The sequence below is a fragment of the Mesoplodon mirus genome (genome assembly GCF_964341445.2).
Source record: "Mesoplodon mirus genome assembly, chromosome: 17".
Lineage (NCBI taxonomy): Eukaryota > Metazoa > Chordata > Mammalia > Artiodactyla > Ziphiidae > Mesoplodon > Mesoplodon mirus.
This window is the reverse complement of record NC_138993.1, coordinates 8,684,174-8,709,301: the sequence shown is the minus strand read 5'-3', so window position 1 is coordinate 8,709,301 and position 25,128 is coordinate 8,684,174. Positions and strand designations below refer to the sequence as shown.

The following is a 25,128-nucleotide window of genomic DNA, read 5'->3' as shown; positions in this document are numbered from 1 at the left end:
TTGATAGAAGTAATGAAAATGGGCTTCCTTGGTCATTCTAATCTCAGAGAACACTTTCAATATTCACAATTTAGTGTGATGTTTACTACTGGGTTTTTTTTTTAAGACACCCTTTATCAAACTAAGGAAGTTCTTTTTTATTCTTAGTTTCATTAGTTTCTCTCATGAATGAATGTAGAATCTCATTAAATGCTTTTTCTGCATCTATTGAAATGATCAGATGATATTTCCTTCTTGTGACTTTAATATAATTAATATACAAATGAATTGAAGGACATTTGAATATTAAACCAATCTTGTAGTTCTTGAATAATCCCAACTTGATCATGATGAATCATCTTTTTAATATATCACTGAATTCAATTTTCTAATATTTTGTTTAAAGTTTCTGTATCTATGTTCATGAATGAATTTGCCTTTTAACTGTCTTTCTTGTTAAATTCTTGTCAGGTTTTAGTATGAAGGTTATGTGGGTCTCATAAAACATGTTGAAATATGTTTCCTCTTGATCTGTTTTCTCTTTGAGGATTTGCATTAAATCAATGCAATCTGTTCCTTAAATGTTGAATTAATCCATAAAGTCATCTGGTCCTAAAGTTTTCTTTGTGGGAAGACCTTCAATTACAGATTAAATTTCTTTGTTACTTATATGACTATTCTGATTTTCTTTTCTTCTTGTGCTGTGTTTTTCTAGGAATTTGTCTATTTTATCTAAATTTTGAAGTTTATTGGCACAAAGATGTTCATATGTTCTCTTATTTTTAATATCTGTAGCATCTGTAGTAATGTCCCCTTACATTTCTGAGGTTGGTGACATACACCTTCTCTCTCTTAATCAGACTTGCCATGGATATACTAATTTTATTAGTCTTTTAACAAATTCAACTTTTGGCTTAAATGATCATTTCCAGTAATTTTTTCTCTTTAATTAGTTTCTGCTCTTATCTCTATTATTTCTTCAATGTAATTTTTTTGAGTTTGATAGGCTATTCTTTTTCTAACTTCTTGAAATGGATGCATAGGTCATCAGCCTTTTTTCTTTCCAATATATGCCCTTAAGGCCATATTCTAAGCAAGGTTTTATTTAAAACCCACAAGTTTAGTATGTAGTGGTTTCATTATTCTTCAGTTAAAAATATTTTTCAGTTTCTATTTTTATTTATTCTTTGACTCATTGGTTATCTGGAAGAGCATTTTTTAATTATCTTTTTTATTATTGATTACTGGCTTAATGCCACTGTGATCAGAGAACAGAGTCTGTATCTTTCAATCATCTGAACTTTGTGGAGACTTGTGTTATGGCCTAGTTTATAGTCAATTTTGGTAAATGTTACTGCGTTTTTTATCCTGATGCATCATAGTGTAATGTGAACAACACATAAGCCTACAGTTCTATGGCTGATGTGTGAAGAGACTGTGCTGAGAACAATGCTTAGACAGGTCAGTAACCCAACTGAGGCAGGATAACCAAGACATTTAAAAACAATGTATTTTTGGCTAGTACTTACTCGTAAATCTTGACAAGCCAGAATGTTGTCAAGCCACTTATACAGGTAGCCATCTGGGGAAAGGCCCACATTGTCAAACACTGGGCCACAGCACAACACTGCTGACATTGCCTGATGACAAAACAGAACACAACCTGGGATGACTGAATAGTACACAACTGACTTTAAAACACATACTACTAGATTTATAAATGATGAGGATCTTTTTTTTTTTTTAATAAATTTATTTATTTATTTATTTTTATTTTTGGCTGTGTTGGGTCCTTGCTGCTGCGCGCAGGGCCTCTCTAGCCGTGGCAAGCGGGGGCCACCTTTCACTGCGGTGCACTGGCCTCACACTGCAGTGGCCTCTCCTGCTGCGGAGCATGAGCTCCAGGCACGTGGGCCTCAGCAGTTGTGGCACGTGGGCCCGGTAGTTGTGGTTTGCGGGCTCTAGAGCACAGGCTCAGCAGCTGTGGCAGAGGGGCCCAGCTGCTCCGTGGCATGTGGGATCTTCCCGGACCAGGGCTTGAACCCTTGTCCCCTGCATTGGCAGGAGGACTCTCAACCACTGTGCCACCAGGGAAGTCCTGATGAGGGTCTTTTAAAGCAGTTATTTCCACAAGATTTTAAAGTATTCCTTAGTAGATTCAATAAAAAATACCAGATTCCCAATTTTGTCTCTTTTTATAAGAGTTAAAACCATAAATTGAACTTTGTAGACATATAATTTTATAATAAATCTTTATAATGAAAGGCTGAGATATTCAAGACAAAATGACCATTTCACAGGACTTAAACTTACCATCAGTGACTTCAAATGAATGAATTCTGCTTATGATAAATATAGCTTTCAAATTTTGTGTTGATGACAAATATTTAACTAATATACTGAACCGACAAACTTGACAAATATTTGACTGATGCACTAAATTGGCAAACTATGAAAAATGTAGAAATAAATAATTGTGATTCTTAATCAAAGATAAAGAAAATGAAGAATATGAACTTTAGTTCCTCTGAGGTGGGGAGAAAGCAAGAGAAGGGAAGAGAAGGGAAGATCTTGATTCACTTTGTAATCCATAGGTCCAAATGATTATCAGGGCCATGGCTTATATTAGCTCCATAAAGTCAAAAGTCAACTTGACAGTTAGCAACTCCTGGTATATATGACTAAGACAATATATAGTTAGTTTTCTAAAGGAAATTAAACTGTAAGGAATAATGGTTCTGGAAATGTTGAACAGTCCTAGAATTGTAGAAACTTATTTCTGGGAGTCTTCTAGGATAGGAGGAGACTAAAAAGGGAATATATATATTTTAAGTTGGAAGTTAATTGGCAAGGCAGTTACTTAAAGGGTAAATAAGCAAAAACTATGGTTTTCATATAGTAGAAACCTTTTATCTAGTGGGATCTTGGAAAAGTTTTGCATTTTGAAATTGTGAACACAATCGGAATATTTACATGTTTATACATAGCTATCTATTTAGTTTATGTATGGATATTTTAGAATTTATAGAGTTAGCTTATGTATTTATATATGTGTATATATTTGGGTTTTTTTGCATGTGTGCTTATATTTTATCATGTCATATTATATTATTTATTTTAATCTTATTTAAGGCATGGTTGTTTAAGGAAAGAGACCATCAATCTGACAAAAGTCATTCATGAGGCAAAGGTGACCTACCTTTAATGCACAATACTGGTATCTTGTAATCTGATGATTTCTATCACTATAACGATCCAGAGGAGTGAACATAATGCTGAAGGGTCCCGCCCACTGGCTAAATAAGATGAAAAGATGGTGCCTCAGGCTTTGCTGGGGGAAGAGAAATCTTCGGTGGTGAACTAGAGAGAAAACAGAGCTAAGAGTCTACTAGACTGAAAAATACAGTGAATACAGTTTACGTTGCTATTATGCATGATTCTTAAGTTTTGGGGAAAGGAGTAATTTCGTTTTCTAACTAAAGTTTTCTTTACGTAATGAAATATGTATTTAAAAAGTCAAGCTTAATTTTCTTTCCTCTCCTCATGTTTCAGTCAACAGCACCTTGTCTCAGAGCAGAAAGTAGAGATAGAAAATGGACTCACAGACACTGTTTTCTAAGCATTATCTAGAAAAACTGCAACACCTTCCACTCGGCTGCTGATTACATATAAAACGTTCTCTTGACTGCTGCTGCGTCTTTAGGAAGAACTGTGAAATACAACGGATAGACTGTCTATTTCAAACAAACATTCTTTAACTGAAGAAGGTAAATCTTAATTTAGGGTCATCACAAATGAGGAGGATTGGTAAGAATGTTTTACAACATCATAATGTTAAATCATAATGAAAAAGCAACAACAGATGAGCTGCAGCTTTTTGTAATTATGTCAAAAAATTTTAATTCCAGCAATTAATTTTTATACCAAACTGACGAGCTATTTTTATTCTCTATGCTTCTATTATATGAAAATGTTTCAGACCCATTTGTTCTATGAAAAAAATCCCAATAATATAATTTCTTAAGCTATATAGAATTCTATATAATGTGTTGACTGGATAGAGTCAAGAGCAGGAATATTGCTGAGATTATATGTTCACAGATTAGCACAGTGAGAATGAAAAAATAGAGCCTTTGGGAACTTTCCCTCTGAATTACTTCCTTTCTATGGAAATCATACAGGTTCATTTTCAGGTGGGAACCAAAACAAAGAACAGAAATAATGACGAGCACAAAGCCAAAGTTAATTTCTATTGGTGCCCTTCCAACTCTGTGCTGCATGCCCACGATCTGTTCCAAGAATTTCCAAACAAATAGACGATCCCATCCCAGACCTGCAAACAGGTCAGTAGGTTTAAAGAGGAAAGCACAGTAATGAGGAACACAAATGATATTTCAAGCACAAAAGGTAATTTGCAGTGATGCATCACTGTACCTGGAACGCGCTGAATCAAGTTGGCAACCATGGCACTAAAATGTGCCCGGATATCTTTAAGAATTTCCACTTCTTTATCATTTTCAGCTTCTAGGAGCATGCGGGTCAGGTCCACGTATTCTAAGAACAAAGCTCCAAGGGCTAAAGTATCCCGTTCTAAGGCTCCATTGGTGCTGGAATAAAAAGAAATTAAACTTTTAGATGATTAGTCTTGATGTCAAAGTAGTACATGCTTCATGGAAAATAAGATTCACTGTCAGAACTCGCACACTAAATCTGTCCTTGACGTATATGCAGTGTAAACAGAATATGAAAAAAACAAGGTTTTTTGGACTTTTCTAAGTAAAAGTTAAAGGTAATATATATATATATATATTTTAAAAAGACAGAGTGAAAAAAGGAGAGGCAAAAACATCAGTTTGGTGAGGAAAGATCAACTCAGTAGAATTTCCACCTTACCTGTCACTTATTACACCAGCATCAGCCAGAAGTTCAAAAATTCGAAGTAGCTGTAGCCTTAACAAGTCTCGCCGTTCTCGGCGTTTTTTGTTCTGTGCAGAAAGAGGTAATACCACTTATAAACATGGGCACAATAATGTTAACTGTGCTTTAAAGGAAGATGTAATCTAGTCATTTTCCATTTTCTAAACACAAAGGACAGAAAGTATTTTTCTTTCTTCCTAATCCTTAGAGAAAACGCTTGCTATCACAGGCTATAAGAGAAACAGATCACAAGTGGGCCAATAAATATCTGTAACTTGGAAATGTTGAGAGTCAACAAGCCTCATTTCCTAGAGGCCTCCAGCAGCTGCTGAAAAACTAAAGCATCAGAAAGAAGCGGCAAAGGACAGTGGACACTAACAGTCCCATCAGTTCTGGTCATAGAGGTAACACTGTTCTTACTTAAATTGCCAAACTTCTGCTACTTCTTGTATCTTATCTACTACATGGGAAGCCTCTTTTTTAGTCTTATTCTATTTTATTTAATTTTTTATCCTGCTACATTCTAAGTTTATCCTTTTCAGAGTTCACTTCAGGGAAGATAATGTTGAGGAAAGTGCTTTATATACCAGATGAAACAAATAACGTTCTTGGCTATTCAACCCCTTATAAAAAAAAAGCAAACTAGCTAAAACCCCAAATTCAATCTTAACTCAAATCTCTTACAAAAGAATATAATATCTTAACATACATATGACTATTTAGGTTGCTTTTCTTTCATAAGTTTAGGACTTAAAATCTTTTAAAATCAGAACCAGATTATACTAAATACTCAAATCTCAAAAATTAATGAAAATAACAAAAGTTAAAATAGTAAGATTCATTGTTAAAAGCATGTTGGTATGTTTGTATTCTTTAGGGGAAACCACTGGGTATGGTTTAAATTCACACTACTGTCCAAATAAACCAAGGCATTAATTATTATTTTTTAATAGATCTTTATTGGAGTATAATTGCTTCACAATACTGTTAGTTTCTGTTGTACAACAAAGTGAATCAGCCACATGCATACACATGTCCCCATATCCCCTCCCTCTTGAGCCTCCCTCCCACCCTCCTATCCCACCCCTCTAGGTCATCACAAAGCACCAAGCCGATCTCCCTGTGCTATGCTGCTGCTTCCCACCAGCCAACTATTTTACATTCTGTAGTGTATATATGTCGAAGCTACTCTCACTTCGCCCCAGCTTCACCCTCCCACCCCATGTCCTCAAATCCATTCTTTATGTCTAAGTCTTTATTCCTGCCAAGGCATTAATTATATAAATTCAAAATCTTACCTCTGGTCTTCGTTCCAGAGCCTCTTTCATTAATGGATGAAGTTCTTCCACCAATTCTCTATGAATGAAAAAGGTGAGTATTTAGAATTCATTATTGTTGACACCAAATTTGTCACAAAATATAGCCATTCAATCCCAAATCATCTGCTTTTTAAACTTCTCTTCTGACATCAAAATCTCTTCTGGCCTTTCCATTTCTGTATCATGTGGTGAAATGGAAATTGCCATTGGCTTGTACTTTGTATTATCAGTCTTAACTCCAATGCTACGTATATAATTTGGGCTCAATACATATTTGTTGACTTGATTTTGATTTAATGTTCCAGAGAGTCTATGGCAAAAATCCCTACCTGAACAACTAAACCAACAATATTTTGTAAGTGCTTACTAAATTGAAAGCACTTCCCCACAGGCTGAGGGACTGAAGAGAAATAAAATTGATTCCCTAAACAGAAGAAATTTTCAGTCTAATTGGAGCAAAAGAAACAGGTGTAGTAACTATGGCACTACCTTTGGGATCTGTGCTCAGAGGACTGTTGATTTTAAAATAAAGTCTTTTTGGAATTTCAGAGATAAATTCCTTTATTTGAGCTACATGATAAATGCAAATTATGGCAACCACTTTAATAGTGAGGTTCTCATCAAAACCTTTTCTCTTGTGTAGTAAAACTAAAAAATTTTATCAGATTAATCCATGTCTGATAGTACATGTATATACTTCATCTGTCCCCATTTTCTCCAATTCTCAGCTTTATACCTGGTAATCTAACCAGCTGTCATCTTTAGGAACTGACTTCTGAATTGCTTTGTCAAAACAGACAAAATTAGGGGATCTAGCCTGTGGCTAGGTATTTCATCTATAGTCTGCTCCATGTCTGAAAATCTTGTATTTTCTGGTAGAATATTTTGTGCTATTAGACATCACCCTCCAGGGAAATCCAAGGACACGAAGGCAAAAACTCTATGGCATTCTGTACTGAAGAACAGAAATCCTGTATTCCATTGCAGATTTCTCCAACACAGATGCTAGAATTTCTTCAAAAAATGGAAATAACGCTAATGGTCTCCTTCATCTAATAGCAATCATTTATCAAATATTTACGTGCATTTTTACATTTAATCCTCTTGATACATCTATAAGATAGATTCTATAATTATACCATTTTTTTTAAAATTAGAGAGATACAGTTTATTTTTATTATGACAATTTTACAGGTAAAGGAACTGAGTCCCAGGGACAGTGTTTTCCACACCCACCTGGCCAGTACATTGCATAATCTTACTTGCTCCTAGGAGTACTCAGACGGTAAGATATGCAAAAGAGCCTTAGGTTCTTTGGGAAAGACATTAGGTAATTCCAGGAATTGTTTTTATTATCTTCTTGTAGTATTTCTGTATGATGCTTTGTCTTAACTAATTAATCAGTGAAAACACTGGTTAACTGGCACTTAAGTGGTCAGAACTCACAATTGCTTTTTTTAAGGATAAAATTTGACTCTATACCGTAACAGATCTTTTTCAGTTGCTTCTAAAACGTCTCGTTAATCTTTATTGTTCAGATAGGGTTTCTCACAGATGCTTGGAGCTTTCCCTTTTCTGTGTATAGGAAAAACTAAGATTTTCTTTGTCTTTATAGGTTTTCGTTGCTAGATAAAATCATCAGAGGCAGCCTGAAATAAAATTTTATGATGACTCTTTGAAAAGGCTTTGACACCGCCTCAGATGGAAGGGTTATTTGATTAAAGGTGTGAAATGAGTAAGGAATCCAGAAAGTGAGACATAATGGTTCTCTTAAGGCAGATACAGCATCTTATAGAAAGACCAGCAAGCGTGACACATAACAGACACCCCTGAAAGTGTTCTGTCAATGTCTAACCTTTGAGAGTCTGTTGTATAAGCGACTGATGAGCAGACGCTCATTATTTTGACTTTATAGCCTCTGAACAGTCTGGCTAACTGGGGATTGACACGGAATTATCTTCATTTATGGTTATCTAAAACAAAGCTTGCAAGTGAGAGAAAATGTGAGACGTAAAATCGAAGTTGCAACGTCGAAAAGTGAAATTCGAGGCAGTTGCAGGGAATGCTTGTCACATGCATGTCAACCAACGAGGACATGAAGGGAATCGTGCAAAGCCTGCAGACCTCCAGACACATGCCAAACACGAACTCAAACTTGAGTGAGAAGCAGGAACTACGATAGCAGCAGTATACAGGAGTTTAGAACAACTCATTAAGACTACCGTACCTGAAAACAAGGGAATTTGTCCTTCCAAATCCTAAAACTAAGGACTCTGTGATCTCAATGCCCTCTAGTCTCATCAAAGGCACCAACTGCTTTAACAGAACTCCCACCGATGGGGTGCCTATGGCCTGCAACAAGTTGTTAAAAGTGAAAAAGAGGTAACATGATAACTGATGCTTCTTTTAATCAATGATTCCATTATAACAGTTTTAAAGTACTGAACCACATCCCAAGGCACTGCCATCATTTCAGGAAAAAAAAAAAAAACACATAAATTTGAAAACAGCACAATGAATGCATTTTTTATCTGGGACACAAATTCTAAAGAATATTCGTATTATAATAGTCTTCTTTTTTTTTTAAATACTTAAATCTACAAAACCATCTTTAACAAGATAAGTTAATGAAGACATGGTTTAAAGGTGAACACTCGGTGAGGAGTGAGAGAAATGTGATATGTAGAACATGAAGCAAACCTCAGGGCGCTAATAAATATAAGTGACTCTACGACCTTAGGCAAGTTTCTTAACTTCCTTTTATTTTCAGTTCCCCACTTGTCAGGGAGGAATAATAAATTATTCACACAAACGCTCAATGGAATTTAGAAATGTGTAGGATGAAAATCTGATCCCATATATTCCAGATGGCAGGCACAGTGCAATTCACACTGTGAAATCTAGACAAACAAGCTAAAAAAAAACCTTACAGAATAATTCTTCTGAAGCATGTCATGTCACCTTGTTATCGTAGCTCACGGTACCATCAGGTGTAGTCGCCATTATTTCTGGAGTGGAAGCTCTTAAGTGTCCCGGGCTCATAATACTGGGTTTTGCGACTCCAAAACAAAGAATAAGGTAATTTCTCCACAACGTAACATAGTTGTCTCCGCTGCCGGCCGTGCTGGTTTTCTTGGCGTTAATTGGGCTGCTAAAAATACAGAGTCAAAAACAAGAGTGAAACTAAGTTCCGGATTTTAGGTATCACTTACTAAATAAAGATCCTGGGAAGCGCTCCAACTGAGTTGAACAATTGTCTGTCAAGGACTGTCTGTCTGGACAGGGAATGTCTCTATGGGATGGAAAGCTGAATAGAACTTTTCACCAGTAAGGGGCTGAGATTCTGTACTCAGACAATCATAATGATTATTAAGGGAGGGAAAAAAATTAGCTCTAGACAAGAACTTTTAACCTGTATTTACTCAGTGTGAAAACTTCAGTAGTAAGATGGTCAGAAACTAGAGAATTATATCCCGGCCTCATATATAAAACGAAAATGTAAGAGGGCAAATGGTGAAACAAACAGAACAGAGGGAAGCGTAGGGGTCCCTTACTTCGGGTCCACCAGAGGCATCACGGACTGCAGCCGCGTGAAGGCGTAAGGCCAGGCGTAGCTGAGGGCAGTGGGGCAGTGCTTGGGCAAGTTCTCCTGCCGGAGAAAGCTGCAGAGGCAGAGGACCCAGGGGTCTCTGACAGACTGAGCGAAAATCCAGACGTGGGACGGGCTCTTCACATCGTAATGGCTGTTGACCAGGACGGCGTTCCACTCCACCAGCCACTGCAGGTCCACGCTGTGGGTCAGGGGTAAGGTCGCCTGCAGGTGCGAGAAGCAGGCGATGAGTCGGTGCTGAACGGCAAGCTCCACGTCCTCGTCCTGCCTCAGCCCAACGCCCCTTCCTCCACGATGCTTTTCCCGTCCACCTCTGCAATGGGTCCAGCTCGGAACCTGAAGCACCCTTCCCACACCTCCACGCCGGACCTGGGTTTGCGGTCACGGCCATTCCTATGGGAGACTGCAGGCAGCGGAAGTGCGGAGTTTAAGGGCAGGGGTCCATGTCGCAGAGCCCCACACACGAGTACCCAGGAGCTGCCCACTAAATACTTGTCGAACAAATATACAACATGAGCTAATTTGAACTTGACCATGGATTTGCCAACTTAAAATTCTGAAAAGTTATTAATCTCTGAGATGCATAAGTGTGTTATTATCCCTGTAATTAGCATTTTTTTTTAAAGCCATGATCTTGTTTACCTTTACTTGGACCGAAATACATTCCCCCTGGCTTAGGGAGATGGTTAAGTGCAATCTCTTTTATGAAGGGTATTTTACTAAAGATTTTTGAGGCAAGATACCTACTTATTCTTGTCCTATGATATCAAGCCAAAATAATACATTCTAAAACCTTTGGAAAGATATCTATATCCACATTGAATCTATATTATATAGAGAGATATATTTATATATTGATACCACATAATGTCTTATATTTCATTCTCTTTTAAGTCCAGAGTATCAAAGCTGAGGGAAGACCAACTTTCAAATAATCTAGCTGTTGTACGTGGAGAGAAAATCGCTGTTACATTTGTCAGGCATTTAAAGTGACCCATTTTATCTGCTGGGTCTCTGAGCTCCCATGCGCCAGAGTGCTGCACCTGTGGCCTCCATGGTTAATGGGCTGAAGAGGCACAGCTTCAGCTTCAGAGCCAGAGACTTAAGGCTCCAACACTGGCTCTGCCCAAAGCCCCTGACCTGGGAACATTTCTGAACACCCCAGAGTCTCTGTCTGCTTAATTTATGACTTGGAAATTATAATGCTGATCGCACTTAATCTTTAAGTGGATGACGTGAGATAAGGGATGTCAAAACCTGGCACAGAGCAGGCGCTACTTCCCCCCACGCCTCTTCTCCCCCTCAGTGCATCTTCCTACGTGCAGTACTCTGCTGATCTGGTTACCCAGGCTCCAGATTCAGACTCTGATAAACACAGAACAAAATCACAGGAACAGAACATAAGCTGCAGGGAAACAAGATATGTATATAAAACAATTACGCCTGACTCTTCCATTCAGTGTCAAAACAATCTGAATTTCTAAAAGAGGTAGAGGTATTCACTATCACTGTTAAGGTCTGCACTACTTGGCTAACAGTTTTAGTAATTATCATTAATATTCCAACCATAAGCAAGAACAGAGTTGCTAAAAATAGGGATCTGTCTTCACTCTTGGTTAGAAAAGGTCATTAAAAAGCTCACAGGTGGGCCTCCCTGGTGGCGCAGTGGTTGAGAGTCCGCCTGCCGATGCAGGGGATACGGGTTCGTGCCCTGGTCCGGGAGGATCCCATATGCCGTGGAGCGGCTGGGCCCGTGAGCCATGGCCGCTGAGCCTGCGCGTCCGGAGCCTGTGCTCCACAACGGGAGAGGCCACAACGGTGAGAGGCCCGTGTACCGCAAAAAAAGAAAAAAAAAAAGCTCACAGGTGCCTTTAGGCTTTATATTTATTTATAGCTCTTTGTCAAATATGTTTATATTCATTTATAGTTATTTGGTCAGAATATACAAGGCGCATCAGCAACGTGGATTCTGCAGATGTACCCTGCCTCTCTTCAGCTATTTAGCGAAAATCAATCCAAGTCCCATTACTGTGTTTTACTAATTTTTTTTAAAAATCAGGTAATTAAAATCGGTTTCAATTTTCCTTCTACTTCATCAGAAATTGAAAGCTGCCAATATGCTCTTTAAAGCAAAGAATGTATTTGTGTAGCAGATAAACCTCTACGAGATTCAGAGTCCAGAGAGGGTCAAGTCCAGGCCCTGAGACTCTGTGTGACTACAGCCCCGCCCCTTAATGTTTTTGAGTTTCAATACCTATGAGGGTCAAAATAGATAATAAATGTGAAAGTACCTTGTAAACTGTAAAACAACACACAAATACAGGTTATATAGCATTAAGTGTAATAAATAAAGCAAATTAATTTTCTGAAAGAATCCTGAGCAATTCTTGAAATTGCAATTTGCAAAACTTTATCTATCTTCCTCAGACTCAAATTTTGATTTAAATTTATCTGAAGGTCTCCTGAGCTAGTATTTGAAAAGCTAGTCTTGTTTCCCTAAGTACTTTTGTTCTGGTTTATTAACCTGACATAAAATCCCAGAATTCTTCCATATCATTTTTCTTTGTGTCTCTTTTCCAGCCAGGCCCAGAGCTTATACTTAAGAACTATCAGCAATCAGGATCAAACATGTACTTACCGAATCCGAAGCTGCTACGTGAATAAAACTTTCGAGAATGGAAGAACTTAGCTGATCCATGACATCAATCATAGGCCTGTCATCATCCTGTACATAAAGGAGATGATTACACTCCATGGGACAATGAATCCTTCCACCCTCTCCACCGCCTTTGTCCAGCATGTGAAGCGTAACAGCTTGCAAGGTAGTGATAAGGGTTTTCTCGCAGAAAAGTGAGTGCCACGGTGGTGAAAGGTAGTGGGTAAAACTCTCTCTAATTCTCAGTTTAGTCTTACAAGTGTCAGTGGAAGATAATTAGAGCTCCAATTTGACATTGTACTGAAAAGACACATACCTGAATTTCAAAAACTCATGCACATACACTTATTTAGACTGGAATCTAAATCTCAGCATCACACATTATTCACTAAAGTGTTCATGTTGTCATTAATTTTAAAAAATGGAAAAGCCGTGAAAATGCTACTTACTTAAGTCACTGATCTGCTAAAATAACTGGTAAATTGTTGACTGTGATTGCATTTCAGTCCCAAAGAAACTGCACAGGAGACTGACCACATACTCTCTGTAGTATCTATGTTGTGCACAGCTATTTGGTAAAAGAAGCAAATCGGAAAAAAGCACAGGAGAGAGTATCTTACAGGAAATTCTCCTACATGATAGTGCGTATATACATGAACATGTGTGTTTGCCATCCTTTATCACAGAAAGGCTCAGAAATATGAAATTATTTACTTAGCAGCCTTATAGGAAAGCTTCGGTATGTCCTTATTCATGTACGAATGAGAATGGTTTCAAAAAGGTTGTGGCTGAAAAGAACCCAAACAACAAAAAAACAAGCTTGTAGATACAGAGACCGGATTGGTTGGTTCCCAGAGGCAGGGGGGAGGGGTGGCAAAATGGGTAAAGGAATCAAAAGGTATAAACTTCCAGGTATAAAATAAATACGTCATGCAGATGTAATGCACAGCATGGCGACTAGAGTGAACAAGACTGTATCGCATATTTGAAAGCTGCTAAGAGAGTAGATCTTAAAAGCTCTCATCACAAGAAAAAAAATCCTGTAGCTGTGAATGGTGATGGATATTAACTACTTATTGTGGTGAACATTTCACAATATGTACAACTATGGAATCATTATATTGTACACTTGAGACTAATAATGTTGTATGTCAGTTATACCTCAATAAAAAAAATTACACACACAAAAAAGCTGTGGCTGGTCAAAGAAAGCACCCTATGAGAAATATTCTTAACACAGTCTGCTGGAATAGCAGTTAAGAACCTGGGCTGAAGAGGCATGTATATCTGGTTTTCAATTCTAGCTCTACCACATCCTAGTTGTTGATTTTGGGTAAGGCATTTAATCCCCCTAAACCTCAGTCTCAAAATCTGCACTATGGGGAAAATAACAGTACCAATTCTTAAGTTATTGTGAGGGTTCAGTGAGATAATATGTATAAAGCACAGCTCACTGCCTGACACATACATGGTAATTATTATTATCGTTATTATCATAATTAGAGACTTAATGGAGGCTTATCAAAATACAGCAAGTCCTAGAGATCCATTTACCAGATCCCAGAGATGTCCTAAAATACATCAGAAAGCTTGCTGCAGAAATGTGAACAGAAAGGATTGGGATACATTCGAAAATATTTTGTGAAGACACTGATCATTTTAAGGATCATGAAACCAAGATTAGTGACTTAAAACAAGAAAACAGACAGTAGAATTTTTCTAAAGAAGCATGTCACATAAAAAGCTGGTCCTTCTTTCATCAACTTGTGGATAGAGTTTGGCCACCTGTGCCGACAGGCAATGAAACTTAACGTCTAAACAAGGGTGTAGAGCCCTTGACTGAGTGCAGGAGAATAACTGGAGTCAATCATGGTTATTAGTCAGCTTACTTCTCCCATCAAGTGGACATATTTTCTTGTGATGCCATTTTTCTACCACTATTGAGATTAAACAATTTTCAGTAAGCCAGACTGTTTGCTACCTTGCTCATTTTAAATGGGATGCATGGTTTTCTCAAGTTCATTCTCTAATATAAATGTAATATCTTCTTAATTCTATGTACGTTGAACATTATGAAAGAAAATGATCTATAACTGAAGCTTAAGATTCACTTCTTCACAAAGCACCACCTCTTAAGAGAATCAGGAATGGTCTATTCTCGTGCCCTCAGAATATATGACTTAGCTCTTGTAGGTCAAGAGTACGATTTCATAATTAAAAACCTACCCTGAATCAAAAATTATTTGTTGACATCATGGGACATGAAAGTACATAAAATGGTAAGGCATTCTTTTTTTTTTTTTTTTTTTTTTTTTTTTTTTTTTTTTTTGCAGTACGCGGGCCTCTCACTGTTGTGGCCTCCCTCTCCCACTGCGGAGCACAGGCTCCGGACGCGCAGGCTCAGCGGCCACAGCTCACGGGCCCAGCCGCTCCGCGGCATGTGGGATCTTCCCAGACCGGGGCACGAACCCGTGTCCCCTGCATCGGCAGGCGGACTCTCAACCACTGCGCCACCAGGGAAGCCCGGTAAGGCATTCTTTACAGTTTTTAACCTAAACTTTGAAACTGTTGAAAGATATGAATTGGAAAATTCAGAAAAATAATCCATACCTCAGGCTGACCCAGGGCGATGAATAAAGCTCGAATTTCCTTGAGTATTAAAACAGACAGTTTGCGTGTGGCCACCTGGAAACTGCAGAGTAAAACCAGAGCAAAGCCTTCCACGGCATGGAGCACACTGCAGTGGGGACCTCGCTCCGAATGGATTCGGTGGCTGGAGCCATTGGCAATGAGCTATTGTGCAATAAGAACAACATTCTATGTTCAGAAAAACAACAGTGGAAGAAGCAGCCACTCTTCTATGTACATCTTCTGGCACGTTTGACCTTGTAATACTAAAATAAATTATACCGGCTTAGAACCAGACATGCCTATGAATTCATTACTATTCATGAAATATCATAGATCCCTTTTTATTTTCAGACGAACTGTCACTTTGGAATACCATCAGCCCTCTGTTACCTCTGATAAGGAATAACTTTCCAAAGGTTATTAGCAGGAATAAAACCAAAACCGCTTCCATCCATACCATTTGAGATGACACTGTATATTTAATTAAAGTGTCCTAATTTGGCTTTACTTAAATTCTCTATAGAGAATTCTCTATTTTAAATTCTCTATTTTAGTTACCACTAAATTGAATTTTCAAGCATTGATTTTCTAATCAGACTTCTTTTCATGTTAGATTTTAATCTGGGTTTTGCATGTTAATGAGATGGGTTCTGAAAGTTCCCAAACCAAGTGAGTCTCAAACAAAAGCAAGGCAGACAATAGGGCAGATTCTACCTCCATTTCAGTCTCCCTTTTTCAAGCATAGGTAATCCTTGTTTTCCTCCCTGTCATCTTTTGGCAAGTGTAGGACACAAGGCAGGAGTAATGCCCTGAAGCTCATCTCTGAGGTCAGCCCATCTGGGATCCTAAACGCTATCATACTTCCCAAGCCTCGATGCTCCTCAGACCCTCAGCCAAACTCTTCTCCAGCCAGACCCCTTCTCTGTCTGCTCACTGCCAACACCAAGTCACACAGCCCTGGTTTTCATTTGACAACACTCTTCCTCAACCTGCTCTTCAAAATGGTATCATTAATTTTTACCATTCAGGACTGAGGCAGGAAAGAATAAAGAAGCCACAAGACTACTTTCTTCTCTGGATATTGGAGAAAGTGACCAATTTGTTGTTGACTAGGGGGAAAAAACGGGTGGGCAGCTAACTTTCATATATCCATATCTAACTCTATATCCATATCTGCTCTAGTCATATCCAGATCTAGATCCATATCCATATTCATATCCAGATCTAAATACAAATCCATATTCATATCCAAATCTAGATACACATCCATATCCAGCTCTAGATCCATATCCACTTCCAGCTTTATATCCACATCCATATCTAGATCCATATTCATACCCAGCTCTATATCTCTTCTCTATGGTCATTTGCTCTTACAAACAGATTTATAATCATAATTCTCTGAAAAAAACATCATTTTCTACTCCGTAAATGGCCTTGCTCATGTTAATAAATCTAACCTGCTGTGGCATACGATGCCCTGAATTTCTTGGCCACAATTTAAGCAGATGGAAAAACTTAGGGCCATCACTAGGGAGAAAGTTCCTAGGTAGCTGAAAGTAAGAACCACAAGGTTCTCTGGGCTGCAACTTATTTATATATGTGCGACATAAAGAATACAAATTAGTGGGCAAAGGGTGAAAATCACCTCTGAATTTCTGATTTTGTTGGCTTGTTCGTAGACTTTTCCTTGAGTTTGTATGACCAGTTTCCACTGGGTAAGGAGCTGGAGCAGTAACTTGAGGGATGAATCAAGGAGTGTGTGATGCATGTCATTCACTTCCCGGAGCAGGAAGTTGGTAAAGCCAAATAGGACATCTTCCCTCCAGTCTGAGAAGTCAACAAGTAAACCCTGAAGAGAATTTTGTGCAATATGTCGCAGTTCATCGTCCATGTGAATAGAGAGCCTGTGAGATGAATAAAGACAATGAAGTCATTTACTTTATCAGTTTTTCTTCTATATCTGTAAAGGAACATATATAAGGCCAGAGCCTTTTACTGTATGTGAAAAATGGGTCACTCTCCCCTAATATATTATGATAATTTTCACTCAGCTCCCCTAATGTTAACATCTTATATAACCATGGTACGTGATCAAAACTGAGAAGTTAACATTGGTACAGTGCTATTAACTAAAATACAGATTTTATTCAGATTTCACCAGTTTTCCATCAATGTCCTTTCTGTTTCGGAATGCAATCCGAGATACCATGTTGCACTTAGCCGTACATGAATTCTTTTTAATACATTACTGACTACAGAATAAATTAGTATCAAACCTTACCACTTTTAAGGATGGTCCTGGAGAAACTAAGGGACTCATCCAGAAGTTCAGTGAAAATGAGTAATTAAAAGTTAGGCCAGTTGTCCTCAATTGGTTTGGCCCCCATGAAGGGAATTTTGGTAACGTTTACAAACAGTATTGGTTGTCACAACTTGGAGTGTGCTCCTGGTATCTATGTAGTAGGTAGAAGCCAGGGATGCTGTTAAACATCCTACAATGCACATGACAACTCCTATGACAAAGAATTATCTGACAGTGGCAAAGTTGGGAAATCCTGAGTTTGTCAACTGAAATAATATCAGTGTATTTGTGGTTTAAGCCAGAACATCATCATAATATTATTAAATAAATCTCAACATTGGCATGGAGCGTTATAGTTAATATCATGCTTTATAGATTCATTCATTCACTTATTTAATAAACAAATGTTTTTGAGGTCCTCCTAAGATTCAGGCCCTCCTAAGATTCAGCCCTTAGGATATGGAGTACGGTACGGCTGTGTTTACTGGGTAGAGTGTTAGCAAGAGCGAGGTATGAGACAGTCCTGGAGAGAGAACAGGAGTGGCTTGCTGGAGGGTCTGTGGGCCACCCAAGGAGGAAACACAGCAGGAAGAGGTTGAGTGTGAGTGTTCTGGGATCAGAATGCCTGATCACTGCCTTGTCTCTGTCATGCATTAGCTATGTGACCTCATGCCAGTTACTTAACCTCTCTAAGCCTCAGAGCCTCATTTGGAACATGGGGATCATAGTTGTATCTCATAAACCTGTTGTGAGGTTCATTGAGATGATCTATGAACAGTGCTTACTTAGTACCACACAGAGCATGCAGTAAGCACTCAGTACAGGTTACCTCTTACTATGAGAAGAAAATGAACTGTATTCAGAAAGTTACAGGGGAAGTAACATGATTAGATTCACATCTGAGAAAAGAAAGTTAGGCAGGAATATGCAGGATGCCTTGGAGGAGTCACAAGACTGAGGGCAGAGACCGGCTGGGAGGTCACTGCAGTGACTCAGGCACCAAGTGGAGGGGGCCTGACCCAAGGCAGAGAAGTAGTAAGGAAGGGAGAGATGGAGAGCAAAGATACCCAGGAGATAGAATTTCGAGGACTCAGCAGCCTGGAATTGTTCCGTGTCAAAGAAGAAGCTGGCCAAGTCAACAGGGGCCCCCATTAAACAGGACATAATATCTTCAACCAACAGAAAAAGAAACTGTGAACCGGAGCGGTTAAGGAATTTCCTCAAAGTCCAGGATTCCAACCCAGGACTTCTCATCTTTAATCCAAAGTTTTCTCCATAAAACAGGTCTGATACAGTTACATATTTTTGAATAGATAGTATTTCAAAAACTTGATACTGAATACCCTTCTTATGCTCTAGGGTATAAAGTACACTAATTGGTCCAAATTTGACAATATAAACCAGACAAAGGCTCATTAATGAGCAGATATATACCAAGTCAGGGAAGATATATTTTCTGTTCCAAAAGCAAGTTAAGCTCTACAAAACTGCTGAGAAGGAAGAGCTGAGCTAATTCTTCAGGGCAGACTTGCTATTAAGTCTATAGTTATTAAGTAGGTCATAGTTGCTGAAATAACACACAGAGGTCTTTAACCTAGGCTTCTAGTTAAGGACTAAGGCAGGAATTTACAAATTTTCTTTGTATTTTAATCAGCAGCTCCATTTTTTTCCAAAAAATTTTATGTAGAACTCTAGTATATAGTACAACCGAGTTGTGGGACTTCCCTGGTGGCGCAGTAGTTGAGAATCCGCCTGCCAATGCAGGGGACAGGGGTTTGAGCCCTGGTCCTGGAAGATCCCACATGCTGCGGAGCAACTGAGCCTGTGCGCCTAGAGCCTGTGCTCCGCAACAAGAGAAGCCACTGCAATTAGAAGCCCGCACACTGCAACAAAGAGTAGCCCCTGCTCGCCGCAACTAGAGAAAGCCTGCCCGCAGCAACAAAGACCCAATGCAGCCATAAATAAATAAATAAATTTATTTATTTATTAAAAAGAAAAAAACGAGTTGTTCTGGTTGAAGCTGGGTAAGGGACCTGAAGCCCCCCATGTGAGAGGAAACATTCCTTCAATCTACAAGCAGCTTCCAGTCACCTTTGCAGCCCATGGTTTGAAAACACTAATCTATGGAAAACACTTGAGGTCATGTTTCCATCTTAAGTTTATTGTTCCAATTTATTATATTTATACCTGTCTATAGTCCTGAATATCTTAGAGAATAAACTTCTGCAGATGATGAACCACCTTTTAAAGACAGAAACAAGAGGCACTCAGCAAATGTTAACCGATGGTAATGATATTGTTCATTGTTACGGGTTGTGTCTCCTCCCAAATTCACATGTTGAAATCCAAACACTCAGCACCTGAGAATATTACATTATTTGGATATAAGGTCACTGCAGATGGAATTAGCTAAATTAGGATGAGGTCATGCTGGAGTAGGGTAAAATCCACATGGCTGGTGTCCTTATAAGAAGGGGAGATTTGGAGACAGACATACACAGGGAGAACACCATGTAAAGATAAAGGCAGAGATCAGGGTGATGCTTCTATGAACCAAGGAAGGCCAAACTATGCCAGAAACCCCCAGAAGCTAGGAGAGAGGCCTAAAATAGATTCTCTCTCACAGCCTCAGAAGGAAGCAACCCTGATGACTTCTAGCCTGTGGAACTGTGAGACAATAAATTTGATCTTGGACTTCTAGCCTGGACTTCTAGCCTGTGGAACTGTGAGACAATAAACTTCTGTATTTTAAGCCACCCAGTTTGCGCTATTTATTACACACATGAAACTAGGCGAGCACATATCTTTAGGGTCAAAAGTCAAAATAAAAACCATGCCATGGTCAATTTAGATGAAGCTTTTAAAGAAGGGCCAATACTTTCAGATTTCCAATGAGATGAATTCTACTCTTCGTCTAACTTTGGCATCATTCGCAATTTGCAATCTGGAAGCTGCCTTAACTTTAAGCCAACAGTGCAGGATCATTTTAAGGACTCTGAGACCCCGAGGTGGTGCAGCTCTTGCTATTTTTGGTGACCGCTCCTCTTGAAATCATGGTATTCACATGCCTCACCAGTGAGAACACTCAAAAATATTCCTGGAGTACGAAGAGACAGGACCGGGGAGGGGAGGGAGCTTTGGGAATAAAAGGCCCAGTTGATAATAAACGTGGAATATTTGTGGAAGAAAAAGGTCCAGTGTCACAGAACTGAGACGGAATGAAAATGACGTATCAAGGCAAGTCTGGGTGGCAACAGGCGAGGGAGAGGGAGAAGTAGAAGAAGTTGCGAGAAGAGCCAGAGCCGCGCCCCTGTGTCATTCCTTGGAGAGTAAGTAGGGAGCTGCCTATCAGATACAGCCGCCGTTTCTTCCACCCAGATCTTCCTCATTTTTACTTTTGTTAGATTTTAACCAGATAATCACAGATCACCTTGTGAAGCGCATGGGATTTAATATTATAAAACAGAAAACAGGAAAAAAAAATTTTAGTTAACGAAAAAGGAAAAGAAGATTCAGTTAAAGGAGAAAGATGCTCAGCCATCCTGAGGATGTAGGACGTGCAGGGAAGCTGCATGATGCTGGCCGACCTGTTTACAGTCTCACGACGCCTGCTGGTCCAGCGAGCAAGGAGTGGCTGAGGAGAGGACATCCCCCAAACTCCTGCAGGGTCATCCCATTGAGACGCCAGAAAAGAAAGGACAGGTTCTTGCCTGTGAACAACTATGAGGACAATAAACAACAGTCCTGTGAGAGTCTGGTGGCAGCAATTGAAAGAGAAGAGAGACATTCAGAGAAGGCAGCTCAGGAAGTCTGACGAGGTTGGGGGACCCGAGGAAAAATTTCTAAGATGCTGATCTTAGGCCCACCAAGGGGGCCTGAAGGGACTCCACCGTGACACAGCAGTGAAGCATACCGAAAGAAACCGTTATTGCCAACATCAACTGCATCTGTCCTTCCCCAGCAGCTGGCATGAGGCGCGTGGACCAGCTTGGCCTGATTAACCAGGCGGCGACCTGCTGCATGAACCAGAAGGCCCGAGGCCCTGCTTGGAGTAATCTAGGAGGCGGATGCGGTGTGAGGGGCACTTACACTAAGTAAGGATGTGGGTAAAAGGGGGAAAACCCAGAACGTGAGCGAGGCCGCCTTCCTGGTTGGTCAGATCAGACGAACGACTGAACAGAAACACTTTCATAAAGGTGAGCTCAGGTTCAGATGGAATCAGCTCAGTCGCTTTGAAGAATGTTGTTGCCAGAGGTGCATGGAGGAAAAGGGAGTGACTTCAAATTCACAAACTATACCCAGAAGAAAAGATCCATTAGGAGGAACAGCCTCCTCTCAGCTCTGGCAGGACTGACACAAGGTTATCAGGCAGCGGAGAGGGACCTGCTGCTCCATAACGTCACCAAAGGGCAGCAGAGGAAGAAATGGTTTAGAAGTGAAGGCCTGGAGACAAAGGTTTCCAAAAGGAGGGACATGCTGACCAGTGGACTCTTAACCTCTGGCATGTTCACCAGAAGGGGCGGAAACTTCTTCTCTAAGGTATTAAAGAATGAACTCCCGGGACTTCCCTGGTGGTCCAGTGGTTAAGTCTCCGTGCTCCTTGTGTCCACCTAGAGGGGTGGGAGGGAGACGCTAGAGGGAGGGGATATGGGAACATATGTATATGTATAGCTGATTCACCTTGTTATACAGCAGAAACTAACACACCATTGTGAAGCAATTATACTCCAATAAAGACGTTAAAAAAAAAAAAAAAAAGACTCCATGCTTCCACTTTAGGGGGTGCGGGTTCAACCCTGGTCGGGGAACTAAGATCCCACATGCCGCGTGGTGTGGCCCCTCCCTAAAAAATAAATAAATAAAATAAAATGGGAACTTTATTTAAAAAAAAAAAAAAGAATGAGCTCCCACCTATCTACAGGGCTTTGAATTGCATCTCAATTAAAATAAAGTAATAAGATTAAGTGGTTTATCGAGGCAATGTATGCAATTGAGTCTACAGTTCTCACCCAGCTACTCAAAACAGCTAGCCACCCTCCACTACACAGACAAAGCTGTGAAGACTGAATGATAAACAGTAAATGATAAATAGTTTCCAGATACCACTAAAGATCATGAAATTGTATGTGCATTACCTCAGAAAGTTCCACAAGTTGTAAAGAAACACTGCACAAAATGTTTGCCATTCTGTATAAAACCAACGACATTTGTCACTTCTATTTGGCTTCTGGAAAATTCTGTACATTTGGGCAACCAACTTTACTCTTCTGAAGTTCAATCTCTTTGTCCGAAAATAGGAATGAATATGTACCCAGCTTTCCTAACATAAAGTATATGAAAGTGCATTGTACATCGTGGATAATATGTTATTCATGCTTAAAGATGCCTAAAAATAATAACTAACATTTGCTGAGAGCTTACTGTGTTCTAGGCACGATGGTAAGTGATTTATATGCATTGTTTAATTCTCACAACCCTATTTCAGATTTTTGAAAGGAGGGCAAACATGGAACAGCAAACCCTTAGTGCGTCTACAGTGCTGCAGAAAGGGACGGAGGACAGGAGCCTGAAGACTGTTGGGGGAAAAGGTCCTTCCTGTGGTCAAGGGTAGAGCAGGAAACACCTGGGAGGAGACAGAGAAAAATCATGGCGACTGCCAAGGAGAAAAGTGAGCTCCACCTTCTTTGTCTGTTTCGTTCTGTAAACCATTGTTATGGTAAACATACTAATACAAGTCTGAGATTAGAGTGTCTGGGGTGTTTAGCCAATACGTGAACAGGTGGGAAGGGAGCCTGGGGGCAGTTATGGGGGACATAACCTTGAAACTCCTGTCACCTACAAACTGGCACTTGCCATCTACCTCTACAAGGATTAAATCATGAGCCGCTGCAGCTGCTGAACTTCGACACCCCTTGAAAGGAGTTCAGGGTGGAGATGAGGAGTGAGGCGCTCTGTGCTCTGGGAAAAACTGGCAGAACGGGTCTTTAGATAATTAGATATTTTCAGGACAAGATTTTATGAGCCCAATGCTTGCATCTCCTTGTATCTAGAAAAGCACTAAAATCCTTCATGGTGACGTCCGCTTCTCGTGACTAGCAGAAACCTTCTGCAAAAAATATGTGCTTGATTGCACGTACTCCCCCTCCACCAAAATCACATATATCCTGAGCATCCCCCCACCTCTTTGGAGCAGTTTCTCAGAGCTGCTCTTTGGAGCAGTTTCTCAGAGCTGCTCTTTGGAGCAGTTCCTCAGAGCTATCTGAAATGCCGTCTCCCGGGCTATAATCCTCATTTTGCCCCAAATAAAACTTAACTCACAACTCTCACGTTGTGCATTTTTTTTCAGTCGACCCTCCTTATTCGGGGAACCGAGCTGTGAGGGGCAGGTGAGACTGCGTGGCATTTGGTCTTATTTTGCCAAGTATGAAGAAAACCAAAATTTTCTCCAGTAAAAAAAAGCACCATGGATGCAACCAGGAAGTGTCTGAAATAAAAGGTCTCACACCTCTCTGACTAGACTGTGTCAGGAGTCAAATGAATCCAAATGTGACTGGACTACTGGGGGACAAAGCGACTAAAGACTTGAAACCCACATTTACTGCTCTTCAATTTCTTCACTTCTGTCCTCTGACCCTCTTGAGATCTAGAAGGGGCTCGTTTTCTCATAGGGTAATGGACCCAGCGTGAGGGCCAGCTCTCCAACTTATCCTTCCCCTGAGGAGAACGGCCTCTGGCTTCTTCTGAAGTGTATGAAAAAGGCCTCTTCACAGGCTTCCCATATAAGTCCCGTCATTTTCTTGACTTTGCCCTAAGACTTGAACTCTCGAGTATATTTATTTTTTCCTTCCCCTCATAAAAACAGTACCCATGGCTTTGGGCTTTGTAAGAATGTACATAATAATAAACACGAGGCACTATAAATAGTACTATAAAAAGCACTGCCATTCCAACCGTGTCTCACAGAATTCCCTCCTGACGTGCCTGGCACCGCGGCTGCAGATCCAGGCGTCACTGGATGAGGCTACCAAGGTGATTTCAGAGGTAAGAGTCTCCCACACAGATTTACAGCAAAACAGCATTAGAGACGGTACCAGAAGGCTGCATGACATTTAAAACACTTAGCATTTCAAAGGGCTTAGTTATATAATCATCACCAATTAGGACTTCAATGAAAGAAGTGAACTTTCCTTTTACTTCAGCTTAACTGAGAACTGTCTTTTCCCCGCGGACACATTTTCTCTCCGATTAACCAAAGTGCCATGTCATTTTGCCCTTTCAACAGTCTTATGAGATAGGCAGCATTATTCCAATTCTACCAAGGAAAAAAAGACAGGGGGTTAAATAGTGGGTTGGCCAAAAAGTTCGTTCGGGCTTTTCTGTACCATCTGGTGGAAAAACCCAAACAAACTTTGTGGCCAACCCAATAATTTGTCAGCATCACATGGCTAGGAAAATGGCAAAGCAGGGAAGCAAAATTCAGGATTTCCAAAGGAGTCAGTATTATTCCCATCTGGGGGGCGCCTCCTGCACATCTCTCAGATGGCGGTCCCTCATTCTCTGTCCCCTTGTTCCTCAATGCCCCCTGTAGCCCTTTCACTCAGCGCCCCTCCTCTGTGCAAATACTTGTCTCCTAGGCACACCACCCTCCCCATTGTTGTCCATGGCCAATGTACAGGCTGCTCCTGTACATTTCTGGGTAATTCGGGCCCTT

General features: G+C 39.9%; 1 protein-coding gene across 2 annotated transcripts in view; it reads right to left on the bottom strand.

Annotated features, from left to right (window-relative positions):
• FRY (FRY microtubule binding protein) overlaps positions 1–25,128 on the bottom strand; it is a 324,059-nt gene that overhangs the window by 86,424 nt on the left and 212,507 nt on the right. For both annotated transcript variants that reach the window (XM_082602261.1, XM_082602262.1), the window contains exons 18-28: positions 16,761–17,019; positions 15,092–15,274; positions 12,464–12,550; positions 9,770–10,029; positions 9,177–9,366; positions 8,443–8,567; positions 6,195–6,252; positions 4,873–4,964; positions 4,414–4,586; positions 3,179–3,339; positions 1,509–1,619 (exon numbers count right to left, since the gene is read on the bottom strand). In XM_082602261.1, the coding sequence (XP_082458387.1) occupies positions 1,509–1,619; positions 3,179–3,339; positions 4,414–4,586; positions 4,873–4,964; positions 6,195–6,252; positions 8,443–8,567; positions 9,177–9,366; positions 9,770–10,029; positions 12,464–12,550; positions 15,092–15,274; positions 16,761–17,019 (1,699 nt within the window). The remainder of the gene's footprint in view (positions 1–1,508; positions 1,620–3,178; positions 3,340–4,413; positions 4,587–4,872; positions 4,965–6,194; positions 6,253–8,442; positions 8,568–9,176; positions 9,367–9,769; positions 10,030–12,463; positions 12,551–15,091; positions 15,275–16,760; positions 17,020–25,128) is intronic.